The 26800-nt window shown below is 35.6% G+C and overlaps 2 protein-coding genes across 14 annotated transcripts in view; one reads left to right on the forward strand and one right to left on the reverse strand.

Annotated features, from left to right (window-relative positions):
* Nucleotides 1-26800, reverse strand: part of UCHL5 (ubiquitin C-terminal hydrolase L5) — an 80972-nt gene that overhangs the window by 43189 nt on the left and 10983 nt on the right. Inside the window, exon 2 of one of the 12 annotated variants that reach the window (XM_064593890.1) lies at nucleotides 129-691. The exons of 10 other annotated variants lie outside the window; for them this stretch is intronic. In XM_064593890.1, the coding sequence (XP_064449960.1) occupies nucleotides 129-291 (163 nt within the window). In that variant the 5' untranslated portion in view covers nucleotides 292-691. Of the gene's footprint in view, nucleotides 1-128; nucleotides 692-26800 lie in introns of those variants that run through there. One more of the 12 variants, XM_045876907.3, reaches the window with a different exon arrangement.
* RO60 (Ro60, Y RNA binding protein) lies at nucleotides 65-26716 on the forward strand. 2 transcript variants are annotated; one of them, XM_045876900.3, is made up of 9 exons: nucleotides 65-198; nucleotides 8558-9157; nucleotides 12469-12689; nucleotides 13187-13333; nucleotides 13803-13940; nucleotides 16957-17073; nucleotides 18038-18151; nucleotides 18435-18581; nucleotides 20129-26716. In XM_045876900.3, the coding sequence occupies exons 2-9, from the start codon at nucleotides 8578-8580 to the stop codon at nucleotides 20279-20281; spliced, it is 1617 nt and encodes a 538-aa protein (XP_045732856.1). In that variant the 5' UTR covers nucleotides 65-198; nucleotides 8558-8577; the 3' UTR covers nucleotides 20282-26716. The 2 variants fall into 2 exon arrangements, with proteins under 2 accessions (XP_045732856.1, XP_045732855.2); XM_045876899.3 differs by lacking the exon at nucleotides 65-198 and adding an exon at nucleotides 1058-1127.

The following is a 26800-nucleotide window of genomic DNA, read 5'->3' on the forward strand; positions in this document are numbered from 1 at the left end:
GATCCTCTCCCGCCAGGGGTGGGGAAAAAGGAGAGGGGCGGGGCTCCTTCCGGGGAGCCGAGCCTGGAGTCCCCAGCGGCGGTGGAGTCGGAGCAGTTACCGGCCGTGGGGTTGCAGCGGCTTCTTACCGTCTCCGCGCACCGAGCAGGGCTTCTCCCGGTGGCGCTGCGGGTTCGGAGGGTCGGCCGCCAAGCGTAGGTGAGGAAACTGCGGGAGGCCGGCTGGGGCCCTTTGTGCGGTCGGAGCTGCCCCGGGGACGCGCGGGGTTTGGCTGATCCTCGTGTCCCTCATCCAGCATCCCGGCGGCTGAGGCCGGAGCAGACACTTCGCCAAACCGTCGTTCTCCCCGGCGCTGCCTCTGCGTCCTGCCGTTGCTGGATAGCGGAAGCAGCATCTCTGCGGGCACAGCCTCGCTCGGCCCGGCTCGTCCGCTCGCGAGGGTGGGCCCTTCCCAAATCCCGCGCCGCCCGTCTTGTGCTGGCAGAGCCCTCCACAGGCCAGCGTCCGGAGGGCCTGCTTTAGCTTTACTCCTCCTCTTCCTCCTCCTCCTCCTCCCGCGGCTTCTGCGCCGAGAGGCGGTGCCCCGGATTTGGGGTTTGGGGAGAGGAATCTTTGTGGGGAGACAGAAGGTGAATTTATCCTCGGGGGAATGACGAGAGGAGGAAGATCTGTTCTGTAGTTCGTGGGGATGCTAGAGGCCTCAAAGAAAAGGAGGTTGAAAAAAACGTAGTGTATTAATTTAAAATAATTTGTAGTGTTTCTAAGATTAAACGAGTTAACCCCAAAATGCCTATTTTCGCTAAACCGTGAAATTGCCCTCATTCAGCAGGCTTTTGCAGAGTAAAGAGTAAAACCTTCAGGAGTATGTGTATTTATGCATCAACTCCTTAAAGCTCTGAATTCCAAGAAGGGCCTTTGGATTCCAGACAAAAATACTTCAGTAGACAAAACTGACCTACACCTCAGAGTAGGCGAGCATTGTGTTACGGACTATGTGAAGCCACAAAATAAGCATGACAAATATTACTGAGGGAGACAACAGAACAGTTTTTATATTAAAACAAGCGTGGCTATGGGGCGCCCGGCTGGCTCAGTCGGTAGAGCGTGCAACGCTGGATCTACGAATTGTAAGTTCGAGCCCCGCATTGGGCGTAGAGATTACTTTTAAAAAAGGGGTGGGGCATGGCTATATTATGGAGTAGAAATGAAAGTTTGTATCAAGTGTTTGATTTTTTTTTTTTTTTAATTTGAAGCTTTGGAGGGGGGAAGGATTTCTGTTCATTATTTGTTCCGTTAAGTATACTAAGTGGAAAAGTTTGTGAGGCACAAGAGTCTCGCTGTATTTCCTCCCAAAGCTGTTTGTGACCTTTTGTGGCATATTTTAACGTATAATATTACTGTGAACTTGAAAGTGTTTTCTGTGCTGAATATGTACTCATAACTAACATTTATTTGATATCCAACTTAACATGGTGCCTGTTGCAGAAAGACCAAACTGAAAATTTAGCCCTTTACACAACCTAGAAGTAACCAGAAAGGAGGGTTAAAATTCCTTCAGTTATGTTAACATTTAATCCTAACTTCACATGAAAATCCAGATTTCTGGGTCTGAGAAAAATAAGAAGATTTGGTAATACAAGGTCCCTACTACATGGCAGCCAGTTGGCTGAAAGTGTGTGCCTTTCAGGATGGCATGCTGTCATGTTTGCCACAGTTCCTCACCACTTTTTATTGCATCACATTTGACTTGATCAACTCAGGTACACTACCAGGAATGATACAGTTGTTTGAATTTGTGGCCTCAGTTTTTGCAGTAATGATTCTTTTAAATTGTCTTGCACGCTCATAGATGTATGTCAGCTTTGACTTCATTTAGAAAGGATTAAGCTGCAAAACTTGTTTGACCTCTTGGGATGAAAGCATTTTCAAATAACGATGGTTATCAAGAGATCAAGAGACTTTGGAAAATGATCAAGAGACTTCGGAAAGATACTCAGATGTGTACATTTAAGAAAAACAGTAACCCAAGAAATAATATTAGTACTGTTGAAAGATAACTATAGGGACGGCTGGGTGGCTCATTCAGTTAAACGTCTGCCTTCGGCTCAGGTCATGATCCCAAAGTCTTGGGATCAAGTCCTGCATCGGGCGGGAAGCCTGCTTCTCCCTCTCCTTCTGCCTGCGGCTCCCCCTAATTGTGCTCGCTCGCTCTCCTCTCTCTGACAAATAAATAAATAGTCTTAAAAAAAATTTAAAAAAAGATAACTATAAATGTTGTTCTAATGAACACAGCAGAAAGAAGTGCTATTACATATTGTGTATTAATTACTAGTGTTCACTGATTTTTGCATTCAGTATTAAGAGGCAATGTAAAAAATGGCCACAACCAATTTCAAATCGTGGCCATACCTTTAAAAATACTGTGATCTGTTTAATTCTTCCCTAACTTTTAATTTACTGAAGTTTAAAACAACTTTAGCTCTATTAAAGTCTTTGGAGTAGTGTGCTTTAAGAGCACTGGATAGGACAAGCCAACCCAAAGAATTAACTATCTTTTTTTGTTGTTGTTAATCTGGATTTACAACACTTGATTATTCAGGAGTGGATTAATTGATGACCAGGCTCTGACCTCACTCACTGCCCAAAATGCCTTCTAAATCACTGACAATGGAGCTTAAGCTTTGAGGAGGGAGATGATGGGAGTTGGGGAAAGGGGAGATTAGGGTCCTGTATATGTCTGTGTATCTCAAATTGCTTTCTGAAGACAAATATAAAAAATACAGGGTTAAATATCATTTGAATGTCTATTTATTTAAATAACTTCCTGGATATATTTTAATATAGTCAATTTTTAGTTTTCATTTTTTTAATGACCGATTTTTGAGACAGAATTCCTGTGTCATGAAATTCGCTATTTTTAAAATATGCCATACAGTGAATTTTAGTATATTCACAGACTTGTGTTGATATAGGCAGACTGAGTCCATGGAACCAGAAGGAGTCCTGCAGGACCAGCCAAGAAGGTTCTTGGTTTTACAAAGGCTAGAAATCAAACACCGTTTGAGAGGAAGTGGGAGCAGAGTTTATTGAAGATACAGAGAGAGGACAGATGGAGACACAGTATCTGAGAGACTCCGAAAGGAAAGGAGAGTGAGTCTGTTTTGCTTGGGGGATGGGGTTTTTATTGAGGATTGTGATCTGGTGTGCATGTCTTCTCAGACATCCAGAAACTGGGCAAAACAAGGACGAGTGCTCAGGTGTCCTCCTTAAGTCACTTACACCAGGAAGCTTGGCGTCAGGGTGTCTAGAGTCAGTGGTCTGCAAAATGTACATGACAACCTTGCCCTGTCACTCCTATTTATTGTAATGGAAGACTCCAAAGAAATCATAAACTCCTGGACCCTTACAAGAAGGGCATACATTTTTGTACTATAAGTATAAGGCATACATGTATAAGGTGGGGGTGCAGGTCCTAGCAAGAGTAGAAGCAGGAAAAGGAGCAAAAAAGGAGTTCTTCATGGAGTCCCTTCAGTTTCCCTATCTCAGTGTAACCATCACCATTATCTAGTTTCAGAACATCTTCACCACACCAAATAGAAACCCCTTACCACTTCGGAGAACAGACTGGCAGTTCTTCAAAAGGTTAAATATAGAGTTACCATATGATCCATCATTTTACATTACCACTAGCAATGTATGAGGGTTCTAATTTCTCCAGATCCTTACCCACACTTACTGTCATTTTCATTGTAGCCATCCTAGTGAGTGTGAAGTGGTATCTCATTTCAGTTTTGACTTGCATTTCCCTGATGAGTGATATGAACTGTTGGGGTTCAGGAGCAAACAGTCAAGAAAGAATTCTTGAGATGTCTTTAGTGCAGAAAGGGTGGTTTTATTTAACTATAGGAACAGGACCCATGGGCAGAAAGAGCTGAATTGGGGTTGTGAGGAGTGGCTGATTATATACTTTCAAATTGGGAAGGTGTTAGGGATAGCATAGGTCTCCAAGGAATTTGAAAGCAAGGTTTCCAGGACCTTGAGGGGCTAGCTGTTAGGAAATGTCATTTATTACTGTCTAATAAAAACTTAGTTATGAGACCCAGATGTTTATCAGCATGATATGTATATCAGGAGGCCATATGCTTGGAGGATGATTGCTAACATATATCTGGCCATTTGTATATCTTTGAAGAAGTGCCTACTCAGATGCTTTGCCTATTTTTTAATTGGGTTATTTTATTATTATTGAGTTAGGAGTTTTTTTATATATATATTCTAGATATAAGTTCCTTATGGTATGATTTGCAAGTATTTTCTCCCATTCCATGGGATCTCTTTTCACATTCTTGGTGGTATCCTTTGAAACACAAGTTTTAAATTTTGACGAAATCCAGTTTATCTTTTTTTCTTTTGTTACTTTTGCCTTTGTTGTCTGTTTTGAGATCAGTTCTCTGTCACAGACTCTGTCCTGCACTTCAGTTCAGTTCCAGAGTTAGCTTCAGATCCCACAAGTTAGAGGGCAAGATCTCCAACAAGACTGCCCTTATTTCAGACACCAGCTAGAGTAGGGTCCCTAGTCTATGCAACCAACTACAGTAAGTCTTCCCACAACCCCCCAGGGTCGATAATTTACTAGAATGACTCACATAACTCAGTAAAAGCACTATCCTTATGATTATAGTTTTAATATAAAGGATATGACTCAGGAACAGCCAAGTGGAAGTCACATATAGGCCAAAGTCTAGAGGCAGGAGAGGGAATACCCTCAGTGTTGAATCCTGGCAGTTCATACTCCCAGCACATCAATTTCTTAACCAGTTAGGAAGCTCCACTGAACTTCGATGTTCAGAGTTTGTACATGGGATTTTATTATGGGGCATGATTGATTGTGACTGGTTGACTATGTGGTTGAGCCCAACCTTGGGCCCTACACCCCTCCTGGGGTGTTTGATCTGGCCCAGAATTCCAACTCTTTAATCAAATGATTGGTCTTTCCGGTGACCAGCCCCCATCCTGAAGCCCAGAATGAATCGCCACATTAGCATAACAAAGACTCCTATCAATCTGGAAATTCCAAGGATTTTTGAAGCCCTGCCAAGAAACATGGACAAAAACTAGATACTCTTTATTATACCACTGTCTTATCACCCAGCCAATTTTAAAGTTAATTTATATATCAGCACTTAGGGACAAGGAGAGTAGCTTAGAACTGCTGCCATTCCGCTTTTCATATTGCACTTTTAAAAATTTGATTGTGGCAAATTTACACAAATGAGTAGAGAGGGGCCGTTCGTGATCTGTTCCACTGTTTTATGTTGCATCCTGGAAAGAATAGTCACCGAAGCATGTGAAAAGCTGAGCCTTTTTTCCTGCAGAAATGTTTAAAGGGTAGGTCTTCGTGGTTGTTTTTAACATATGCAAGAGTAAGATTCCTTTGATAAGGCAATGAGTAAGTAACTACATTTCTTATAATAGGGATTACAAGGATTACATTTAGGGATTGCTTTTAAGCATCTACCCTAGATTTAAAAGTTCATTTTCTGCTTGCTTAACAAAAGATAACTTGAATACCTAATATTAAATATATTAGAAAAACTTACAAAGAGATACTGTTCTGCTCAAAAGACATTTTTACTCCGTACTCATTACTTCCTCTTTGTAACTTTTTCACGTTTAATTTTTCTTGATTGTATATCCACTACCTGTATATAGTATATTTTTTCTTGATTACAGAATTTATCTTAAAGGCTTGAATTACATTTTTTTTTTTTTTAAAGATTTTATTTATTTGACAGTGAGAGATAGAGCGAGAGAGGGAACACAAGCAGGGGGAGTGGGAGAGGGAGAAGCAGGCTTCCCGCTGAGCAGGGAGCCCGATGCGGGGCTCGATCCCAGGACCCCGGGATCATAACCTGAGCCGAAGGCAGACGCTTGACGACTGAGCCACCCAGGTGCCCCTTGAATTACATTTTTAATTGCACACGTTGAGTCTTATTTTCAAAATAAATGTGTTACAGGAAAGAAAAACCAGTCATACATGATTCTTAGATGGTTCAGAAAATCACTTTAATACTGCTTAGTTATCCTCAAATATGCATTACTTAAGTGGTGTTTTAGGTTCAGAGAAGGGATACACAATTAAACCAGATCCCTGCTCTTAAGGGAACTAATATTAGCTAGACATACAAAGAATAATAACAAAGGAAAGAATTTGGAGGGGAGGGAATTTTGAGATTTGGATTGGGACCTTTAAATCACACCTCTTGGGTTTTGGTTCAGGAAGGCTGTTTTATTAGCATAATCTGATATTGAGTATCATTTCAATATTATTCATCTGACAAATACAACTAATAAGCAGGAATAGCCAAGTTAAAGTACCACCCAAGGGTATTTTTGTAAAAGCTTAGAGATGAAGCTAGCAATGTCAAATGCAGTGTAAAAGTCAAAATAATAGAAAATTTTCTACTGGAATTAGCAGTTAAGGTGTCAGTCTTTGAGAAGCCTGTTATTCTCAAAGTTTTTTTGACTGAAAGGCAGATAAGAAGCCATATTGAAAAGGGTAAGAATAAATAGCAGAAGCATCATCTGTTGCACCAGGAGTTTCAGCCTGTACTGCTCTGGGTAACTATAAATCAGTCCTTAATGACTAATATAATATGATCATTACACTTGACACCTGAGGCCTAGGTCTGCCCTAACATAAGCTACTTTATACCAGAACTTTATTTGAAATATGACACTGTTTATTTCCAACACCCCCCTCCCCACCTACAGTCACATTCAAAATGTGAGGGTTTCCATTCTCCAATGCATTTATCCCCACACCATTCTGAGACCCAACCTCATTGCTCCCTTGCATACCAGACTTCCCACATTGGAAACTTCAATTTCCTATTCTCTCTTTTCTCAAACCCATCTTCACCCTTAGTGAAGGAGATACCTCTTTTGCTGTCAATAGGCCAGTCTCACCCTGGATGCTCTAAAGCTCCTTCTGTTCCACTTTTAGTGATCTCATTCCCTCAGTTATATTCTTTCTTTACTGTCTTCCACTCTCCAAATTGAATCATTCAACTTCAGCCTCAGAGTCTTCTCATCTAGAAAGGTAAAAAGATTTTTCTTCGTGTTCTCATCTTCTCTGTTACCATCCCAAAAGAGTAGTCCACCTTTGAAGTCTCTCACTCATTGCATACTCCTACTAATCTTACCACTGTAATCAGGCTCTCTCTTGCAGAACTCTACTAGAGTTGCCCTTCCTCATCACTACTGTTTGCTAATCCAGTGGTCATTTTCCCGAGTTATTTTACTTCATCTCTGAGCATTTGGCAATTCCCAGCCACTGACTCCTTGAAATTCTCTTCCCTATGGTCCATGATACTACTGTTCTGGTTTGCTATGTACCCCTCCTTCTCTTTCTCCTTTAAAAAGGGCCCTTTTCTCCCTAGCTCTTTTTTTTTAAGATTTTATTTATTTATTTTTGAGAAAGAGAGCAGGAGCAGGGGGAAGGGAGAAGCAGACTCCCCACTGAGCAGGGAGCCCGATGTGGGCCTCCATCCCAGGACCCCAAGATCATGACCTGAGCTGAAGGCAGACACCCATCCGAGCCACCCAGGCGCCCCTTTCCCTAGCTCTTAATTATTAATACTCACCAGGATTCCATCTTAAGGCTTACCCACAATATATAAACATGTTCAAACTTGTATCATCCTCAAAACAAAATTTCTTTTACCTTGTGTTGCTTTTTAAGTTACTACCTTACCTGTCATTTCTTTATAGCTGTGCCAGTATACTTAGTTCTTTTTCTAAAATCTATAGATAGCAAGATTTCAGAAATCCCTTTCTGGAACACATTCCCCCAAACTTAATATACCAGTTTTTCAGTTTGCCTTCTCTGCACACGTCTTTTTGTATTACTGAAACAGCATTATTTTATTCTCCTCTGCTGACTCACACAGTACTTTTTTATTAAAGCACTTAATTACAGTTGGCTTTGTATATGTATATATTTCTGCCTCACCAAACAGAATGTGGTACCATAGCTGCCCTCACTAACCCTTTTATTCTCTTTCTAGGCCCCCAGACCCCATGCTGAGCTAGCTGCCTGCTTAGTCTCTGAAGCAACAAACTATACCTCAGAAATGTAACCTAGTTGCTTCTGGCTATCATGCTCCCACTTAATGAGCTTAAAAAATACTTGTTAAGTTCAAAGATTGTGTAACAGGGGCACCTTGGGTGGCTCAGGCGGTTAAGCCTCTGACTTCGGACTTCGGCTCAAGTCGTGATCTCAGAGTCCTGGGACGGAGCCCGGAGCTGCAGGCTTTACACTCTGGGAAGTCAGCTGCTCCCTCTGCCCCTCTCCCCTGTGAGTGCGCGTGCGCATGTGTATGCTGGCGCGCGCACGCGCACACACGCTCTCAAAATCTTTTTTAAAAAAATCAAAGATTTTGTAACAGATTTCAAAAAGCATAGATTAATAAATGTTTTCAAAAATAAAGACGTTTTCCTTTTTGTAATTTTACTGTTTTCTTTCTAGCTATAATAACATTTTGCTTTTTGATAGGTTTCCTAAAAGACAGAAAAATGGAGGAATCAGTAAACCAAATGCAGCCACTGAATGAGAAACAGATAACCAATTCTGAAGATGGATATGTATGGCAAGTCACTGATATGAATCGACTACACCGGTTCTTATGTTTTGGTTCTGAAGGTGGGACTTACTATATCAAAGAACAGAAGTTGGGCCTTGAAAATGCTGAAGCTTTAATTAGACTGATTGAAGATGGAAGAGGATGTGAAGTGATCCAGGAAATAAAGTCATTTAGTCAAGAAGGCAGAACCGCAAAGCAAGAGCCTATGCTCTTTGCACTTGCCATCTGTTCTCAGTGTTCCGACATAAGCACAAAACAAGCAGCATTTAAAGCTGTTTCTGAAGTTTGTCTCATTCCTACACATCTCTTTACTTTTATCCAGTTTAAGAAAGATCTGAAGGAAAGCATGAAATGTGGCATGTGGGGTCGTGCCCTCCGGAAGGCTATAGCAGACTGGTACAATGAAAAGGGGGGCATGGCCCTTGCTCTGGCAGTTACAAAGTATAAACAAAGAAATGGCTGGTCTCACAAAGATCTATTAAGATTGTCACATCTTAAACCTTCCAGTGAAGGTAAGCATGAGATCTTTGGGTTGGGGGAGGTTGCAGATACCTGGTAAACACCAAATTTTTATCTGACATAAGATAATTATATAATATCTTCTAGAATAGCCTTTCAGCTTCAAAACACATTGGTTGACTAATTCAAATGTTTAATGCCAACCTGGAATTAAGCCCCTACCACAGGCAATCCAGACATTACTAATCAAGGATCAAACGACAGATACATATTAATCTAAATCTCAGAATGTCACCATGCTAACTAGAATGCTTACCCAAGTGATTATGCACTATGAAAGCAGCATGGACATGATTAAAGTTGTAGTAATAAGCAAAACAGCTCCTAGCCAGTAGATGGCAGATAGCCAGGCTATCCTGCTCTAGTCCCTTATGATTTTTTTCCCTCCCTGTCTTCCTAGGATATATGGTCCATGGAACCTAAAGGCTACCTGAAATAGTGCTGAACTTAACAATTCAGGATGTTAATTGTCTCCAAGCAGTCAGCCAGGGGACCTGGTAACCTGGGGCAGTTTTTCTGTGTCTATGGGAAGAGACTTGAGAAGTTAGTTGGATGTATGATAATTACTTAGTCCTTCTTAGAAGGGAAATAAGAAAAACATTTGGGCAAGAATAATGTAAAATATGAACTTCCACAACATTTCCAAAATATGCTCTTTTTTTAATACCGCAAGTGAAACTTGAAAAGACAGCTCCTCATTAATTCCTAATTTATCCATTTTATTATGAATGGACTTTTTAAAATGAAATTTAAACAGTAAATTATTGCAAATAGTTATATAAACAAACCCATTTGTATTTTGTTTTTTTATTAGAAATTATATGTTTGTTTTAAAATAGCTGGATAATACATAAAAATATAATGCAGAAAGTAGGAGTCCTGCCCATCAAAAGATGTGTTGTATATGACTCCTAAACATACACTGTTTTATTTTTTAAATTTTTATATACCTTCTTTGTTTCAGTTAAAAGCATATTGATATTTCTTCAAGTCAGGAGAAATAGTTGCTTATATAGCATTGTATGAATATACTATAATTTAGCTAGTCTCTTACTGATGACACTGAAATAGCTTCTGGTTTCTTATACTATTACAAAACTGCTACAGTGAAAAACTTGCATAATGTAAATATTTATATAATGGGTAAACCCACAGAGTTCATAGAAGTGGCCGGTTTCCCCACATTTGAACACTGACTGTTACCAGTGTTTTTTAATCTCTGCCAATAGGATAGGTGAAAAATTATATCTTATTGAATTTGTGGGCAAATGTTCATCTTCTCATATGCTGCTGATTATATGTAATCTTTTGAGTATATCTTTGTCCTTTTTTCCATTGAGTTGCTATTCTTAGTATTAATTGTCACCATTCATTCATTCAACAAATATTTATTGAGCACCAAATGGATGGGCACTGTTCTAAGAACTTGGGACACATAGGAATTTATAACTTCATATTATATACATATGATGCACATTCCCCCCCCTTTTTTTCTTTGTCTTTCAATTTTTTTTGATGGGGGTTTCTGACATTGAGGTTTGGAATTTTAATGTAATGAAACTTGACTGTTTTTCTTCATAGATTTTTGTTTTGTGTTGGGTTTAGAATGGCCTTTTCCAACTAAAGTCATAAAAATATTTACCTGGTTTTTTTTTTTCTCTAATGTATTCATGCTTTAATTTTTTACTTTTAAATCTTTAATTCAGTATAAGAAGAATGTAGGGATCCAGCTTTGTCTGTTGAGACACTACATGGTAGTGTGTACCTAAGTGCTAGTTCTAATTGGGAAAACTTGTTTCTGAATTTGTGCAGATAGTTATTCTGGGTTTTGAATTCTTGTTCTATAAAATGAGGAATTAGTAGATGTTCCCTAAACTTGCTCCCACAGACAGTATTCTTTAATTCTAAATTTTTTGAGGGCAGAACTCATACTTGAAATCTTTTAGTAATAGCAATATGTTCAGGCGTAAGAGATCCCTATGCTTCTCAGAGTGAAAAGAATTTGGAAAGAAACTCTAAGCTTCCAGAATAAGTAATATTGTAATACTTGAGCTGAAATGTGTATTTGAAACAGATGAAACATGTCAAAATATAATTTAACTAATCAGGTATTTATTGTATACTTACTGTGTGGCCAACATAGAACTTGAGTAAGATAAAAATAATAATAAGCCTGCCTTTAAGGAAGTTATATTTTAGTTGGAAAGACAAAATAGAAGACATGCTCACATATGAAACATTTAGTAATTTAAGACAATATAAAATTTTGTTACTAAAAACTGGATAACGAGTCACAATACTTTAGAAGTCCCTACATATTAATATTGACTTTTGATCAAATTATGTAGAGTCCAGAGATAACATATAGTCTCAGTCTGCCTTAAGGATGGATTTTATTTGGCCTGCACAGTATTTTAGGGAAATAATGAATTCTTTGCTAACATCACTTTAAAAAAATCAGAAGACATCACATAAAAATACCTATGCTAGCTTGAAAGTACTTGATTTGTTAGCACTAAGCCAAAACTTCGCTAAAACATTAGTAGGTTGTACTCTCTTTAGTTCGTTGCATCATCTTAACCACTGTCTATTACATGACCTGTGCCATATATTTATTTTACCAACATTTACCCCATAGGCCTTTCTGAGTCTGATAACTCAAACATCCCCTTTCCCCATTTTACAGAAGTGAAAGCTAAGGCCCAAATTGGTCACACAGCCATTTATTGACAAAATGTAGGCTTAGAACTCAAGCTTCCTCAGCATCCCAATCCAAAGTTCTTTCCACTATTAAAAGAAATTACAAAAGAAATGAACACCTTGTTTTCCTTTAATTTGGCCTCATTTATTTAAAAACAAAATTACAAATTACCTACCTGTCCACTTCCACTTATCTCTGCTACTTGTAAATGCTTATTTATTTAGTAGCGGAAAGGGACAAGTGAATAGGAGAATATTTGAGACAGATCTGTACTTTGTGAATCGTTCTGAGATTGTAGACCTGAGATAGGTATTGTCTACCAAAGTTTCTAATGCTGGTGTCTCAAAAAAGAAAAAAACTCTATAATAAAATGACTTAGAATATAGGAGATTTTTTTCCAGAGCCTCATATTAAAACGATTATGATGGAATAAACAAAATCATTTGACTCCATTGGCTTAAATGTCTTTGTTATGTCATAGAAAGCAGCCTCACAGTGTAAAGAATTTAGCTCCTCTGTATCTAGTTATTTCATTCTCAGTAAACATGTTCTGTTTTTCACCCAGAAATTCTCATGCCATTTCAATTCTTTATTTTCTTAAAGGACTTGCTATTGTGACCAAATATATTACAAAGGGCTGGAAAGAAGTCAATGAATTGTATAAAGAAAAAGCACTTTCTGTGGAGACTGAAAAATTATTAAAGTATCTGGAGGCTGTAGAGAAAGTGAAACGCACAAAAGATGAACTGGAAGTCATTCATCTAATAGAAGAGCATAGATTAGTTAGGGAACATCTTCTAACAAATCATTTAAAGTCTAAAGAGGTAAGTATAGCATGTGATTAAACATGTAATTTATAGTTTGTATTATGTATTAAAATTCATGATATGATATGTATAAAATTTAAGATATGTAATTTATAAGGTGGGTAACATCAGTTCTTTTTAACAAAAATGTAAATTAATATCTTGAAATTAATATTTATTTAAAATACTTAATACAATGCCCAGATGTAGTTGGCATTCAGTTAAGTGTTATTTCTGCTTCATAAAGGCTGGTTAATTTGCCTTGCTAATTAAAAATAAATAAATAAAATTCTTCTGTGCAGTTCCTTCATAATATAGACTTTACTTTCTTCCTCTATAAAGAGCAAGTTAATTTGATAAGCCTTTAACCAATGTGCAAATCTTTTTATTTAGGAAATACCTAGAACCCCAAAAGAAAGCCTTAAAGAATGTTAGTAATATTATTATTGATACCACTATTATGCTGATTCATTTGCCCTTAATTTCTCATATTTCTACGTGTGTCTTTTCTATAGGTATGGAAGGCTTTGTTACAAGAAATGCCTCTTACCGCATTACTAAGGAATCTAGGAAAGATGACTGCTAATTCAGTGCTTGAACCAGGAAATTCAGAAGTATCTTTAGTATGTGAAAAACTGTGTAATGAAAAACTGTTAAAAAAGGTAAGCATTGGGTGGCTCGGTTGAACATCTGCCTTTGGCTCAGGTCATGATCCCGGGGTCTTCAGAGCCCCCTGCTCAGCAGGGAGCCTACTTCTCCCTCTCCCTCTGTCCCTCCCCCCCGCTTGTGTGTGCGTGCATGCGCGCGCTCTCTCTCTCTCTCTCAAATAAATAAATAAAATCTTAAAAAAAAAAAAAAGAAAGAAAAAGGTAAGCATTACCTTTGTTAGCTACTACTAATTGAAAAAGTCACCTCCTAAATTTTGGAAATGTAGCCAGTGCAGTTTCAGATGTTCTGAGACTTGGATACTTTTATCATACCAGATTTCATTTAACTATGAAGTCTATGTCCTCATTTTTGTTTTTTCTCTGTGAAATATATTTATTAGCTACAGTAACAAAACCTAAGACACATAATGACTATCTTTCATTTGAATTTTGCATTTACTTTCTGTCTGTGTCTTGTTTCTAGGCTCGTATACATCCATTTCATGTTTTAATTGCATCAGAAACTTATAAAACAGGTCATGGTCTCAGAGGAAAACTAAAGTGGCGCCCTGATGAGGAAATTTTGAAAGCTTTGGATGCCGCTTTTTATAAAACATTTAAGGTAATGGTTTGACTTTTGTTTTATAACAAATGACCCAGTTGGGACTTGATATATTTTATAAAAACACATTTTAAAGATGATACTAATAGTTTAACCATTTTTTATTAGATAGTCATTTGTTTTTCCATAGTTCGTGTAAATGTGGATATGTAATTAACATTGTTAAGTTTATGAGTAAAGAATTTCTCCTTACCTGTGGACAATACCCAATCATAAAATCATTTTGTTAAGTTTTAAAATACCAAATTTAAAATTTTTTATCCCTGTAGAGTCCTTTGACTTGGTCCTCTGTCATTCTGTTAATCAGTAGTGGATCTCCTCTATCTTCGTGGGAAGTGATTTTTTTTTTTTTAGGACTGACAATCCTACATCAGAGCTATAAGTTAGTTTTTGGTTTTAAAATTTTCTTGTTATTCCGCAAAATAGTAGTAACTAAATTCATCAAATTAAAGGGATTATACAAATGAAATTTATCTTCAATATACAAAAATCAATGTAATACATCACATTAATAGAATGAAAGGACAGTCACACGATCTCAATGCAGAAAAAGCATTTGACAAAATTCAGTACCATTTCATGATTTAAAAAAACAATAAACTAGGAATAGAAATGAACTTCCTCAACATGATAAAGAACATATATAAAAAACCCACAGCTATTGTTATACTCAATGGTGAAAGACTGAAATCTTTTCCCCTAAATCTAGAGAACAAGACAAAAATGCCAACTTTTTTCCACTTCAGTTCTACAAAGTACTGGAAGTTCTAGCAGTTAGGCAAGAAAAAATAAATAAAAGGCATCCAGATTGGAAAGGACGAAAAACTATCTCTGTTCTCAAATGACATGACCTTATAAGGAGAAAAGCCTACAGAATTCACAGAGAGCTTAGAGCCAACAAACAAATCCAGCAGAGTTGCAGGATATAAAACCAATAGGTTTTTCTAAAATACTAAAATCATTAGTATTTCTATATACTAGCAATGAACAATCCAAAGGCCTTAGCCTTTGATTAGCCTTAAGAAAACATTTCCACTTACAGTAGTATCAAAAAATAAATAAAAGACTTAGGAATAAACTATGAAGGTGCAAGATTCGTAAACTGAAAACTATAAAACATTGCTCTAAGAAGTTTAAAAAGACATAAATAAATGGGAAAGACATGGTTTGGAAGACTTGTTAAGATGACAGTACTACCCAATTCAGTGCAATTCCTCTGGCATGTTTTGCAGAAATGGAACCCACTGTAAAATTTATGTGGACTTTCAAGGGACCCTCAAATAACAAAACCAATCTTGAAAAAGAACAAAGTTGGACTACTCATATTTCCAAACTTACAGGTTTCAAAACTTAGTATAAAGCTACAGTAATCACAACCATGTGGTACTGACATAAAGGCAAATACATAGACCAGTGGAATAGAATGCAGAGGCTAGAAATGAACTCTCACACGTGTGATCAATTGATTTTTGACAAGAGTGTCAAAACAGGCTAATGCAGGAAAAGCTGGTCTTCAAAAAATGGTGCTGGAGAAACTGGATAACCACATGCAAAAGAACAAACTTGCCTCTTTAAATTACACCACATACAAAAATTAAAGTGGACCAGTGACCTATATTTAAGAGCTGTAACTATAAAACTCTTAGAAGAAAACAAGAGGGAAAGTTTCATGACATTAAATATGGCAGTAGATTCTTACATATGTCACCAAAGCACAGGCAATAAAAGGAAAAGTAAATGAATTGGACTTCATCAAAACTTAATAAACCTTTTGTGCATCAAGGACACTATGAGGAGAGTGAAAAGATAACCTACAGAATAAGAGAAAATATTTGTAGATCATGTATATGATAGCTTTTTAATGTTTACAATATATATAAAGTGCTACAACTCCACAGTAAAAATACAAAAACCCAATTCAAAAATGGGGAAAGTAGTTGAACAAGATATTTCTCCAAAGAAGATATCCAACTGGCCAATTAGCACGTGAAAAGATGTTCAACATCATTAGTCATCAGGGAAATGCAAATCATTGGTTCTTATCAAAAAAGCAGAAATAACAAGCCTTTGGGAGGATAGAAATTGCAACCCTAGCACATTGCTGGTGGCAATGTAAACTGGTACAGACCTGTGGAAACAGTTTGGTTGTTCCTCAGAAAGTTAAACCTAGCATTACCATGCCACCCAGCATTTCCACCACCTATGTATATACCCAAAAGAATTGAAAACAGAGAATCAAATATACCTGTAAATGAATGATAATAGGAACACTATTCACAATAGCTAAAAGGTAGAAACAACCCAAGTGCTCAACAAGAGATGAATGGATAAACAAAATACAGTATATACATACAGTGGAGTATTCAGCCTTACAAAGGAATGGATTTTGAAACATGCTACAACGTGAACCTTGAAAACATTATGCTACGTGAAATAAGCCAGACACTAAAGGACAGGTATTATATGATTCCATTTATATGAGGTATCCGGAATAGGCAAATTCATAAGAAAGAAGTAAAACAGAAGTTGCAAGGGGCTAAAGGGGGTTGGGAATGGGGAGTTATTAATGGATACAGAGTTCTATGTGGGATGATGAAAATGTTCTTGGAAATGGATAGTGGTGGTTACATACCATTGTAAATGTACTTAATGCCATGGAATTGTACCCTTAAAAATGATTTAAAAGCAATTTATGTTATTTATATTTTACCACAAAAAAATTTTGCTAGAAATTCTGAGTTTACTTTATGAGGAATGATTTCTAAAAAAGAAAACACAGGAATATGGTAACTTCTTTAAATAAAATTACTAAGTAGGCTATCTTATTTTCTTTGTTTTTCCCCTCTAGTAAAAGCTAAGCATTTTCACGTACTTGTCAATTAATTGGTAAATCAAAAATCGTGTCTTTTATCTTAGAAGTCTCTCAAGTGAAAGATGAGTAAATATGATTTTTAGGAATCTAACTGTAATTTCTATGATTGCTTTTAATGATTGTTTTGTTTGTTTGTTTTTTTAGACAGTGGAGCCAACTGGAAAGCGTTTCTTGCTGGCTATTGATGTCAGTGCTTCTATGAACCAGAGAGTTTTGGGTAGTGTACTCAATGCTAGCACAGTTGCTGCAGCAATGTGCATGGTGAGAACACTAAGACAATTTAGAATTTTTGCCGCCCTAAAAAATGTTTAATGTGGGGCAAAACTATAAAGTTCGATATGGTCAAGGATTATGTTTTCACTCGTTTTTGTCATTTTGCTTCATAAGCAAAGTTTTAAGCCTGGGTGGCTCAGTCAGGTCACAATCTCAGGGTTGTGAGTTTGAGCCTGCATCGGGCTCCACACTGGGCATGGAGCCTGCTTAAGATTGTCGCTTTCCCTCTGCCCCTCCCCACTGATGTGCGCGCTTTTTCTCGCTCGCTCTCTTTCTCTCAAGAAAAAACAAGTTTTAAGTATACTGTATGCATATGGTATTGTAGGTAATATTTATAAAGCATGTCTAAGGAACAATAGAAATTTTAATTTTACCAAATATTAAATATTAATGTATTGTTGAGAAAGTAGATAATGCTTAGAGAAATTATTAATAAATATAGAAATTAAAAAACCAGGAACTAAGAATAACAGACTTTGGTTTTAGCCTGACTCTGTCACTTCTCTTCTGTGGCTGTATTCTTTATTTAATAAAATGAGAAGAACATATACTCTGCTTCAAAGGATAGTTATGAGAACCAATTGCTTTGTAACAGTTTGTGAAAGTACTTTGAAAGCTATACTGTTACTGTGTAGTCCTAAAACAAAATAAGTTTAGAAATAAAATAAATATCTTTTCTTTTAAAGATTTTATTTGAGAGAGAGAGCACGGAGTAGGACGGAGGGGCAGAGGGAGAGGGAGAAAAAGACTCCCCACTGAGCAGGGAGCCCAATGCGGGGCTCCATCCCAGGACCCCAGGATCACGACCTGAGCCGAAGGCAGACGCTTAACCAACTGAGCCACCCAGGCGTCCCAAATTAAATATTTTCTAAAGATGAAGTTTTATGAACTTCAAGGTACTGTATTTATTTCACCCAAATCTGCTGAAAATTACCATCTTTGAATTTTTCAGGTTGTCACACGAACAGAAAAAGATTCTTATGTAGTTGCTTTTTCAGATGAAATGGTACCATGTCCAGTGACTGCAGATATGACATTACAACAGGTTTTAATGGTTATGAGTCAGGTAAGGAACTGTTTTACTAAGTTTACTTAAAGTGTTGTATAAGAATCTTATTTTGATGTTATGCCTGATATTAATAAGTTTATGAGAACAAATAGTTTTATCTCAATTTTCCCATGAGCACAAAATAATAAATATATACACAGGCTTTGAGAAGGTCTGTGTATTAGCTGTAAGCAAAATGATAATGTAAAAAATAGTATTTTTAAGTATTTAATTATTTCAGACATCTCAGTATGGAAACTAGGACACTTTTATTCTTATCCATGTTTTTGTTCTGAGTTAGATCCCAGCAGGTGGAACTGATTGCTCTCTTCCAATGATCTGGGCTCAAAAGACAAACACAGCTGCTGATGTCTTCATTGTCTTCACTGATAATGAGACTTTTGCTGGAAGTGTCCATCCTGCTTTTGCTCTCAGGGAGTATCGAAAGGTAAAATTCTAATATTCTTTCTCACCCCAAATAAGACTCAGTTCTCAAATATCCACTCTGTTTTTCCAAAAAATACTGAAGATAGTTCTGTACCTTTGTATAGGGATACACCACCAGTTCAACAGTACTTGAAATAAAAAATATTGGCTATAATTACATGGTTTATTTCAACTAGTCCCAATTCTATACATTACTAAAATATCCTCTGCAAACTGTTTTTGGCAATAATAAAAGTATTTTACCTTAACTCTAAATTTTTAATAATTCATTGTGCTCCTTGAAAAATTAAAGTATCATTTATTAATTTTGTTAAAGCACTACATAAAGTTAAAGCAAAGCTATCATCTGTTTTAAGTTTTATGGCTACTTCTGTGTTCTAATCAGTGCTCTCTCTGAAATCATGGAAATGTTCTGTATCTACAGTATCCAATGTGGTAACCACTAGTCACGTATGGCTATCAAGCACTTGAATTGTGGCTAGTATGATGAGAACTAGAACTTGAGGAGTTCTGGTTCTCAGATTGGGGTTTTCCTATCAGCAGCCTTAGCCTGGGACCTTATTAGAATTGCAAATTCCTGGACCCCATGGGAGACCTGCTAAATAGAAACTGGAGAGTGGGATTATGTTTTAACAAACCCTCCTGGGGATTCTAATGTATGTTAAATTTGAGAAGAAGGGAGCGAATAGAAATTGTAGTCAAGGCAACCTGGGTTCTGAGTCCTGGGTCTTTCTCTTTTACTAACTGTGGACCTATGCAAATTATTTAACTGATACATGTCATAGTATTTAATAGTACCAATCTTTCAGAGTTATTGTAACAATTATATTAGATACGTTACTTAAAGAGTTCATTACGGTATCTGGCATATTGTATACTCAGTGGTTATTGGGTTTTCTCCAAAATTCAATTATTTTAACCTAAAGTCATAGCTGTAGAGAACAAATTCTTACATGTGACATGTATATATCATATATAACAAAACCATAGACCAAAAGTTGAGAATCGCAGGGAAATACTTCTTTATATATACCCACACACACTGCCCCAGTGTTTCATATATTGGTAAAAATACCTGATGCCCCCAAATGTCCTGACAGGTTTCATAAGTAGAAAGTCTCTAGGCTGCATAAGAATGCACTCTATAGGGGCGCCTGGGTGGCTCAGGTCATGATCCCAGGGTCCTGGGATCGAGCCCCACATTGGGCTCCCTGCTTGCCAGGAAGCCTGCTTCTCCCCCTCCCACTCCCCCTGCTCTCGCTGTGTCTCTGTCAAATAAATAAATAAAATCTTTAAAAAAAAAGAATGCATTCTATGGCCCATGGAACAGAGAAGTGGGAATTTCAGGCAGGCTGTTCACACAATTTTATTTTCTGTTCTGAAGATCACAGAGTCTGACCCTGAAAGATTAACAAATTTTATGGAGAGAAAAAAATAATGACTTTGAAATGAAAAGTTGAGATAGAATTTGAAGTGTTTTAATTTTGGAGGTTATTTGCTTTTGCTTACATAAATTTTTTAAATATGTATTTTGATCTTTTCCTACAGAAAATGGACATTCCAGCTAAATTGATTGTTTGTGGAATGACGTCAAATGGTTTTACCATTGCAGACCCAGATGATAGAGGCATGTTGGATATGTGTGGCTTTGATACTGGAGCTCTGGATGTAATTCGAAATTTCACATTAGATTTGATTTAACCATAAGCACCAGCATGATCTAAGAGGTCCGTTGCCATCAGTGATCTCACTAAAAATATGTAGCTACTTCCCAGCTAATCTTAATCCAATGAAAGATGATGATAGTATAGTATGTGCATAATGGAAAATTTATCTTACCAAAAAAAAAAAAAAAAAAGATGAGCCCAAAGTTCTTTCTGTCTACTAAACTAGCTCTTGGGAAATAGCTTCAAAATACACTGTAGCTCCCTCTATCTAACAGAGAACTTCTTGTTGATAGACACTGTAAAATAGTCAAACAGTTTTGCTGTGGTGAATAATCACATTTGTACGTAAAAGAAGTGAGAGCCAAAAGTAAGTAGTTCCTTATCATGTCACTTGTTTGAAAAGTGCTTAAAGTTTTCTTAAATGTTTGCATTGGGAAAGGACAGCTATGATAATGTCCAAATACTCTGAAATGCACTGGACCATGTAACTGTGATGGAATATGAAATTCATGTGTAAATTTTTATACCAAGCAGTTTAAAAAAAAAAAAAAGACATTTGATTAAATTATGAACAAGTTTTACAAATTCCTTGAAGTTTTCTAAGATCACATAACTAGCAGCTTTCTTACTCTGTGAAAAAGATGCTTTGATATTTTATTTACACTTGTAGGATTGTTACATTAACCAGAAAAATAGTGGAAAAACCCCTGAGAAAAGACACTAAAGTTTGTGTCAACTGAGGAAGTCTGTTTGGTTTGCATTTTGTTTTTGTGCATTTTAACGCTGTGAGTGGGGGCATGACTTGACAGTTTGTGCTAAAATATAACAACAAGCCAGGTGTAGCCACACTTTTTTTTTTCATAGTCCTACCAAATGAAAACAACAAACTGTTTTAAGCATTTAATTCCCCCACTCATAAATCTGAAAGTGACAATTAAAATCTCAACTGTAACCAGCTTAGCTTTTTCCTTACTTGAAAATAAATATTCTAATTACCTTTAACTATTTTTTTAGTCAATTGTCAGTGGGTTTTAGATATTTCCTAATTGTAAACATGTCAATGACATATCTCTGTCCATTATTCATTTGTGGCAAGACATTCTTTTTTGATAGTGTAAAAAAAAAATAATAATAGAGCAAGCTAGGTCTTTCATGTTTGAAAGGCAACTTCTGAGTAACATTACCACTAACCAGTCTGTAAGAAATTTTTTTTTCTATTTTACTTGTTATGTATAATTAAACTTCCTTTTCATTACACTAAAGTGCATTATTTTCTTGAGCAAATGTCCCTTCTTTCTGGGGAGGCCTAACCTATTGAAATGCCAATATTTTTGCTCATAGTTATATCATGGTTGTTTAAGATAACATAAAATTTCAATTTTTATGTATTTTCATAATAATTAATGATTTACTGAGGATTTATAAAGCCCTTCTCACTGTCATGTGAAAAGTCAAACTAGTAAATGTAAATTACAGCCTTCTGTGGTTAGGAGTTAGAGGTTTTGTTTTGAGGGCAAAGGGGACTTCAGTAGCGTTAGAATTTGTGAAGATATTTTGTTTCATGAGAAATTTGGGCTCTGGAAGTGACAGGAAAATGTCCCTTTCAACCTTATTTGACATTAATGCTGGCTGTGCTATGAGTCATTCCTTCAAGGCAACTGGTAGCAATTTGTAAACATTGTGATTTACCTGAGGTTTTTTTGTCAACAAAGTAGTGTGTGCATACCACCACCCCCATACATTGCTTCTGATGTCATTGTTTTTTGACACTCTGTCAAACATTGGATGTAAGGTGTTAGCTACTTTTGATAACATTAAAATATGTTCAGATTGAACTTAAAGTTTAAAGAGCCTAGTAAAATTATATAATAGTTTTTGAAGTTTCTAAGTAAACTCAAGATCTTCTTAAAAATTACATGATCTTTTTATTCCTAATAGAAATGTTAACTGGAATATAGCATAAAAGTTTATTTCCTTCACTTATGTACTATTCCTATAGTGCTTTTAGATGTTCACAAGCTAATCAATCCGTCAGAGAAGATTAGATGTGACCTTTTGAAGTACTTAGGTACATCTAATTAAATGGATTAGGGTAAAATTTAAAGAAGAAAAAAATCTGAAATTTAAAATATGATTTTTAAGTGTAGGTTAGGGATCCAAGGTCTAAAAGAGTATGGCTTCGGAGTACTAGATCTAGCAATCTTGGACTCTTCATTCCCATTCCAGAATTCATCTCCCCCTACTTTTTAGGTATTAGGAAATAATGTATCTACATGATTGCTTTAGGAGTAGAAAAACAGATTGTGAACATGTATACTTTTGTAGTTCATAGTAATCCTCAATTACAATTAATGTCTTAACAACCTGTGTTGCTATATATAACATAACCCTATAGAAAAAATTTTAAAACTTTACCTCATTATGAATAAAATTTACTCAAGTGATAAAGAAGTTTTATTTTCTGAATTACTTTTAGGATTATTGCTACATTAATATTTAGGGAAATGTTGCTTTAAAAACAATTCTAAGAAAAACTTTTTCTTAGAAAATATGTAAATATTTTCAGGATATAGTTATAATTAGTGAAACAAAACTAATGTTATACTCATACCCTTCCTTATTAGTTGAAATTTCTTGAAAATGCCATTTATTAACACTGTTACATATTATTTAGTTTAGTTACTGTTTAATGGGAACATGAGTGAGGAAGATGCTAGTGAATGGAATTTAGTGTTACCCCTCTGGAACCTCTTGCTTTATCTTACTATGTGACTGTAGACAACCAGTTTAACCTTCAGTTTTGTTATCTTTGAAATGTGACCTATCTTGATGCTGAGATCTTAGAAGAATCAATGATTTAATATCTGTATAAAAGTTTAAATTAGGAGGAGGGCTTGCAATATAAATTAGAACTTTTTTAAATTAAAAACATTCTTGGGCGCCTGGGTGGCTCAGTTGGTTAAGCGACTGCCTTCGGCTGAGGTCATGATCCCGGAGTCCCGGGATCGAGTCCCGCATCGGGCTCCCTGCTCAGCGAGGAGCCTGCTTCTCCCTCTGACCCTCCCCTACTCATGTACTCTCTCTCTCTCATTCTCGCTCTCTCAAATAAATAAATAAATCTTTAAAAAATAAATAAATAAATAAATAAAATAAAAACATTCTTAATAGGAGATACATGTTTCAAATGATAAAATGTTTTCAAAAAACCATTCAATAGGCTCAGTAATTTGTTAAAACATTCCTGTTCTGAGTGGGAAAATGTGGAAGATAAATGTTCACAGTGAAGGTGAGTATTATTGACTAAGAAGTCACTATTGTCTGATCAAGAGAAAGTAACATATTCCAAGTCTTAAGATCCACTTGGATAGACCTAGAAAAACTTATACTCTAAATGAAGAAACACTATTAATAAACATTTGATTAACCTTTTAAAATAACAGATACATCTACAAATGATAGTATAACATTTTATCAGGATTTTGCCCTCATTTTCAGAGATTTTGCAAAAATAATATAAAATTTTGGAAATTTAAAGCAAAATTCCTAAGTAAATTGGAGGATCTGACAGTTAAGTGAAAAACATTTCAAAAGCACATCTAAACAATAAGTGAAAGGAAATCATTGTGATCACTTACTGGACTTAGCCTAATTTAACCTAAAGGTTACATACCCACAAATAAAACTTTCTTGAAAAGTGGTGCCCTTAGAGTAAGTTATCAAAATTGAAAAATTCTAGTCTTCTATGCCACAAGTTTGGGGTGATTTGTTAAGGCAAGGTCCCCTTTAGAGAGATGCTCCATAGCCTCAATATAAACATGCACAAGAAAGAATTAGAAAAAAAGGTATGAATTTAGTTATATTTACTGTACAGATTTTATTTAGCATTTCCCTATTATCTGCTTCCTAATCTTATTTGTTGGAAGATTATATGTTTTTTTTTTCCTTAAAATTACTTTATTCTGACATTTTTGTCTTCTGTTTCTAGTCCTGCTCTTACCTCAGTAATAAAATGAATGACAGGAAAATCACCCATATTTAGGGTTGGGATGAATTTCTTTGCAGATTTCCATTTGTTCCATACAGATTTAAGATCATATTTTTTCAAACTAATAATGGGCAGGTCTCTTGGAACAATAATTGGATTAATATATTTTCTTCCCAAATCAAATTACATTGTATACTTTTTACGTTAGATGGTTGCAAAAATTTTGTGGCCCTTAAGTAAGATTATTCAGCCTTTGTTTGCAATTCTAGATCTACTTTGCTCTTAGAAAAAGCACTCTTAGAAAAATAATTAACTGAATACTCAGAAAATAGCACATCATGCTCATATTTCCATATAAAAACCACTTTCAAATCTTTCATCTACTAAGTACTTCACTGAGCTTATATATACATCGTTTGTGGTGTACAGGATCTTGTAAATAACTTGTATTCACATTTAACATTTTTTTAATTGATAAGTTTTTTATTTGCTTTTAAAAAATTATGAAGTTAATTTTAAAATTCTATGGCAATATTTTTTCATGTAGTTAAGCATACTGTTTGAATGAAATTATAATAAATAACACATTTTCCTAAACCATGAAAGTATCAAATTATATTAGAAATTGGTAGAGACAAAGTAGAGGAGTTGCATTGCAAATTCTATTACTGAAATTAAGGTGATTATTTTCAATGATTATGAATTTTATAAATACAATGAAAATATACAAAAGCTGTTTCTGAGCCTAAAGAGATTTTTCCCTTTGCTTTTTTTTAATTTAGCACGACCATGTGTCATATTAATTTTATGAACATAAGTCATACTGAATTTTAAAATATATTTGGATTTCTGTACTTTTAGAAGTTATCAGAAAACTGAACAAAAGAAACAGTAAGCTACATTTTCACTTAATGAACACTTGGATTGTTGAGGGTAGTAAATGAGGTAAAGCCTTGCTATTTTATATATCATTACCACATACAATCGATAGAGTATTGAAACTTTCATTTAAATACTTACTAGGCTTTATTTGCAGTGTAAACTTTAGAATCCATATACAGCCAAATTAAGTTTAAAATATTATACAACTAATGAATAGTAATCAAGAAATGTTTTTGTTGCACTATTATTTTAAATATGGACTATATATAATGTGGTTTGGTGTGAGTAGACAACATTTCTGTAATGCATTTGAGTTATATTTTCTTCCTTTATGTCAGCTTCTGATAATGAAGTTCTCGAAAGGGATGAGATTATATGAAATCATCTTTTTAAAAAAGTTGGTTAGGGGAGAGGTGTTATAATCCAGTTCTAAAAAACTGTTCATTTGTTTTATATAAAGGCTTTGATTTCCATAATTGACCACTTACTGAATATTTAAATTACATAGAATAATGCCTGCATAGAATAAAATGTAAGTATGCAAGAGCCTTAAAGTGAAAAAAATGAATTTTCTGACTGCCTTAAAATATGACTAACTCTCCAACAGGCATACTAGTTATTTTCCATAGGGTCTGTTCATTAAGTAATGCCTTAATAGTGTTAGTGTTTCTGAAGTACAGAACTCAAAGGGTCTTTTAGAGCTTTCATTTTTACATAATGGAGATTTAACTGTTAAGTTTTAAAACCTGATAGTACATTAGTAGTTTAAGCACCTATTAACAGGATAATCTGGGTACACTGATAACATTCTACATACATGACTGTTAACATCAGTAATATTTTGTGGTAGTTTAAGGTTTTTTTATTATTTGGTATAACAAATTATCCAAGAAGCTGGACTTTGTGTAATATAATCTCCAAGGACCAAGCTGCATATTTAAACACTATGAATGAAAAACACAGTTGTACAGTTTCAAAAATGATTACTTTTTTTGAGGGAATTTTTCAAGACAAAAGGCAAATACTTTGTTTCAAACCTATAAGCAAATTCATTCAAAGAAGTGAATATAGTTGTAAAACATTGTGATTGTTGCAATAAAAAGTAACCAGGCCAGTCATTTGTTTAATTACATTCACATTGCCTTTCAAAGCAGGAATATTTTATAAAACTGAAAGGAAACTTTAAATTGTCAAGCTGGTGCTTAAGGATACAAAGTTTTATTTATACAAGTTTCACTTCAAAGGAAGGGACCCTGAAAGGGGGGGGGGGGGGCGGTTCTTAGGTCTGTTCATAAACTTACTGATGCTTTGTTGAGTCTTCCATGTTTTCACTGTAAATAATATACCTAATAATGTAATTTTGATGTTTTCTGGTAGAAAATGGATGAAATACTAATGAATTAAGTTTATTTCATGATAAAAGTTTTCACCGATACTGTGAAATCTTGACTTTCTCTCCTTTTCTAGCCTCGCAAAATACCATACTGAATACATCACTGTAGACATGGGGTGCAGATGCACATTATGGGAACTGCTTCTGGTCAATTATATTATTGTAGTAATTGATAGATACACCAAATAAACTCTATGCACATCAAATAATGGTCTTCGTTTCTTTAAAGAAATAAGAATTTTAAGGTTATAATATGCCTTATAAAATCTAAGGCTCTTAGTAATCTAATATTT

Source organism: Mirounga angustirostris, unplaced genomic scaffold (assembly GCF_029215605.1).
Source record: "Mirounga angustirostris isolate CCGP_5_RB_7025 unplaced genomic scaffold, mMirAng1.0.hap1 SCAF_6, whole genome shotgun sequence".
NCBI lineage: Eukaryota > Metazoa > Chordata > Mammalia > Carnivora > Phocidae > Mirounga > Mirounga angustirostris.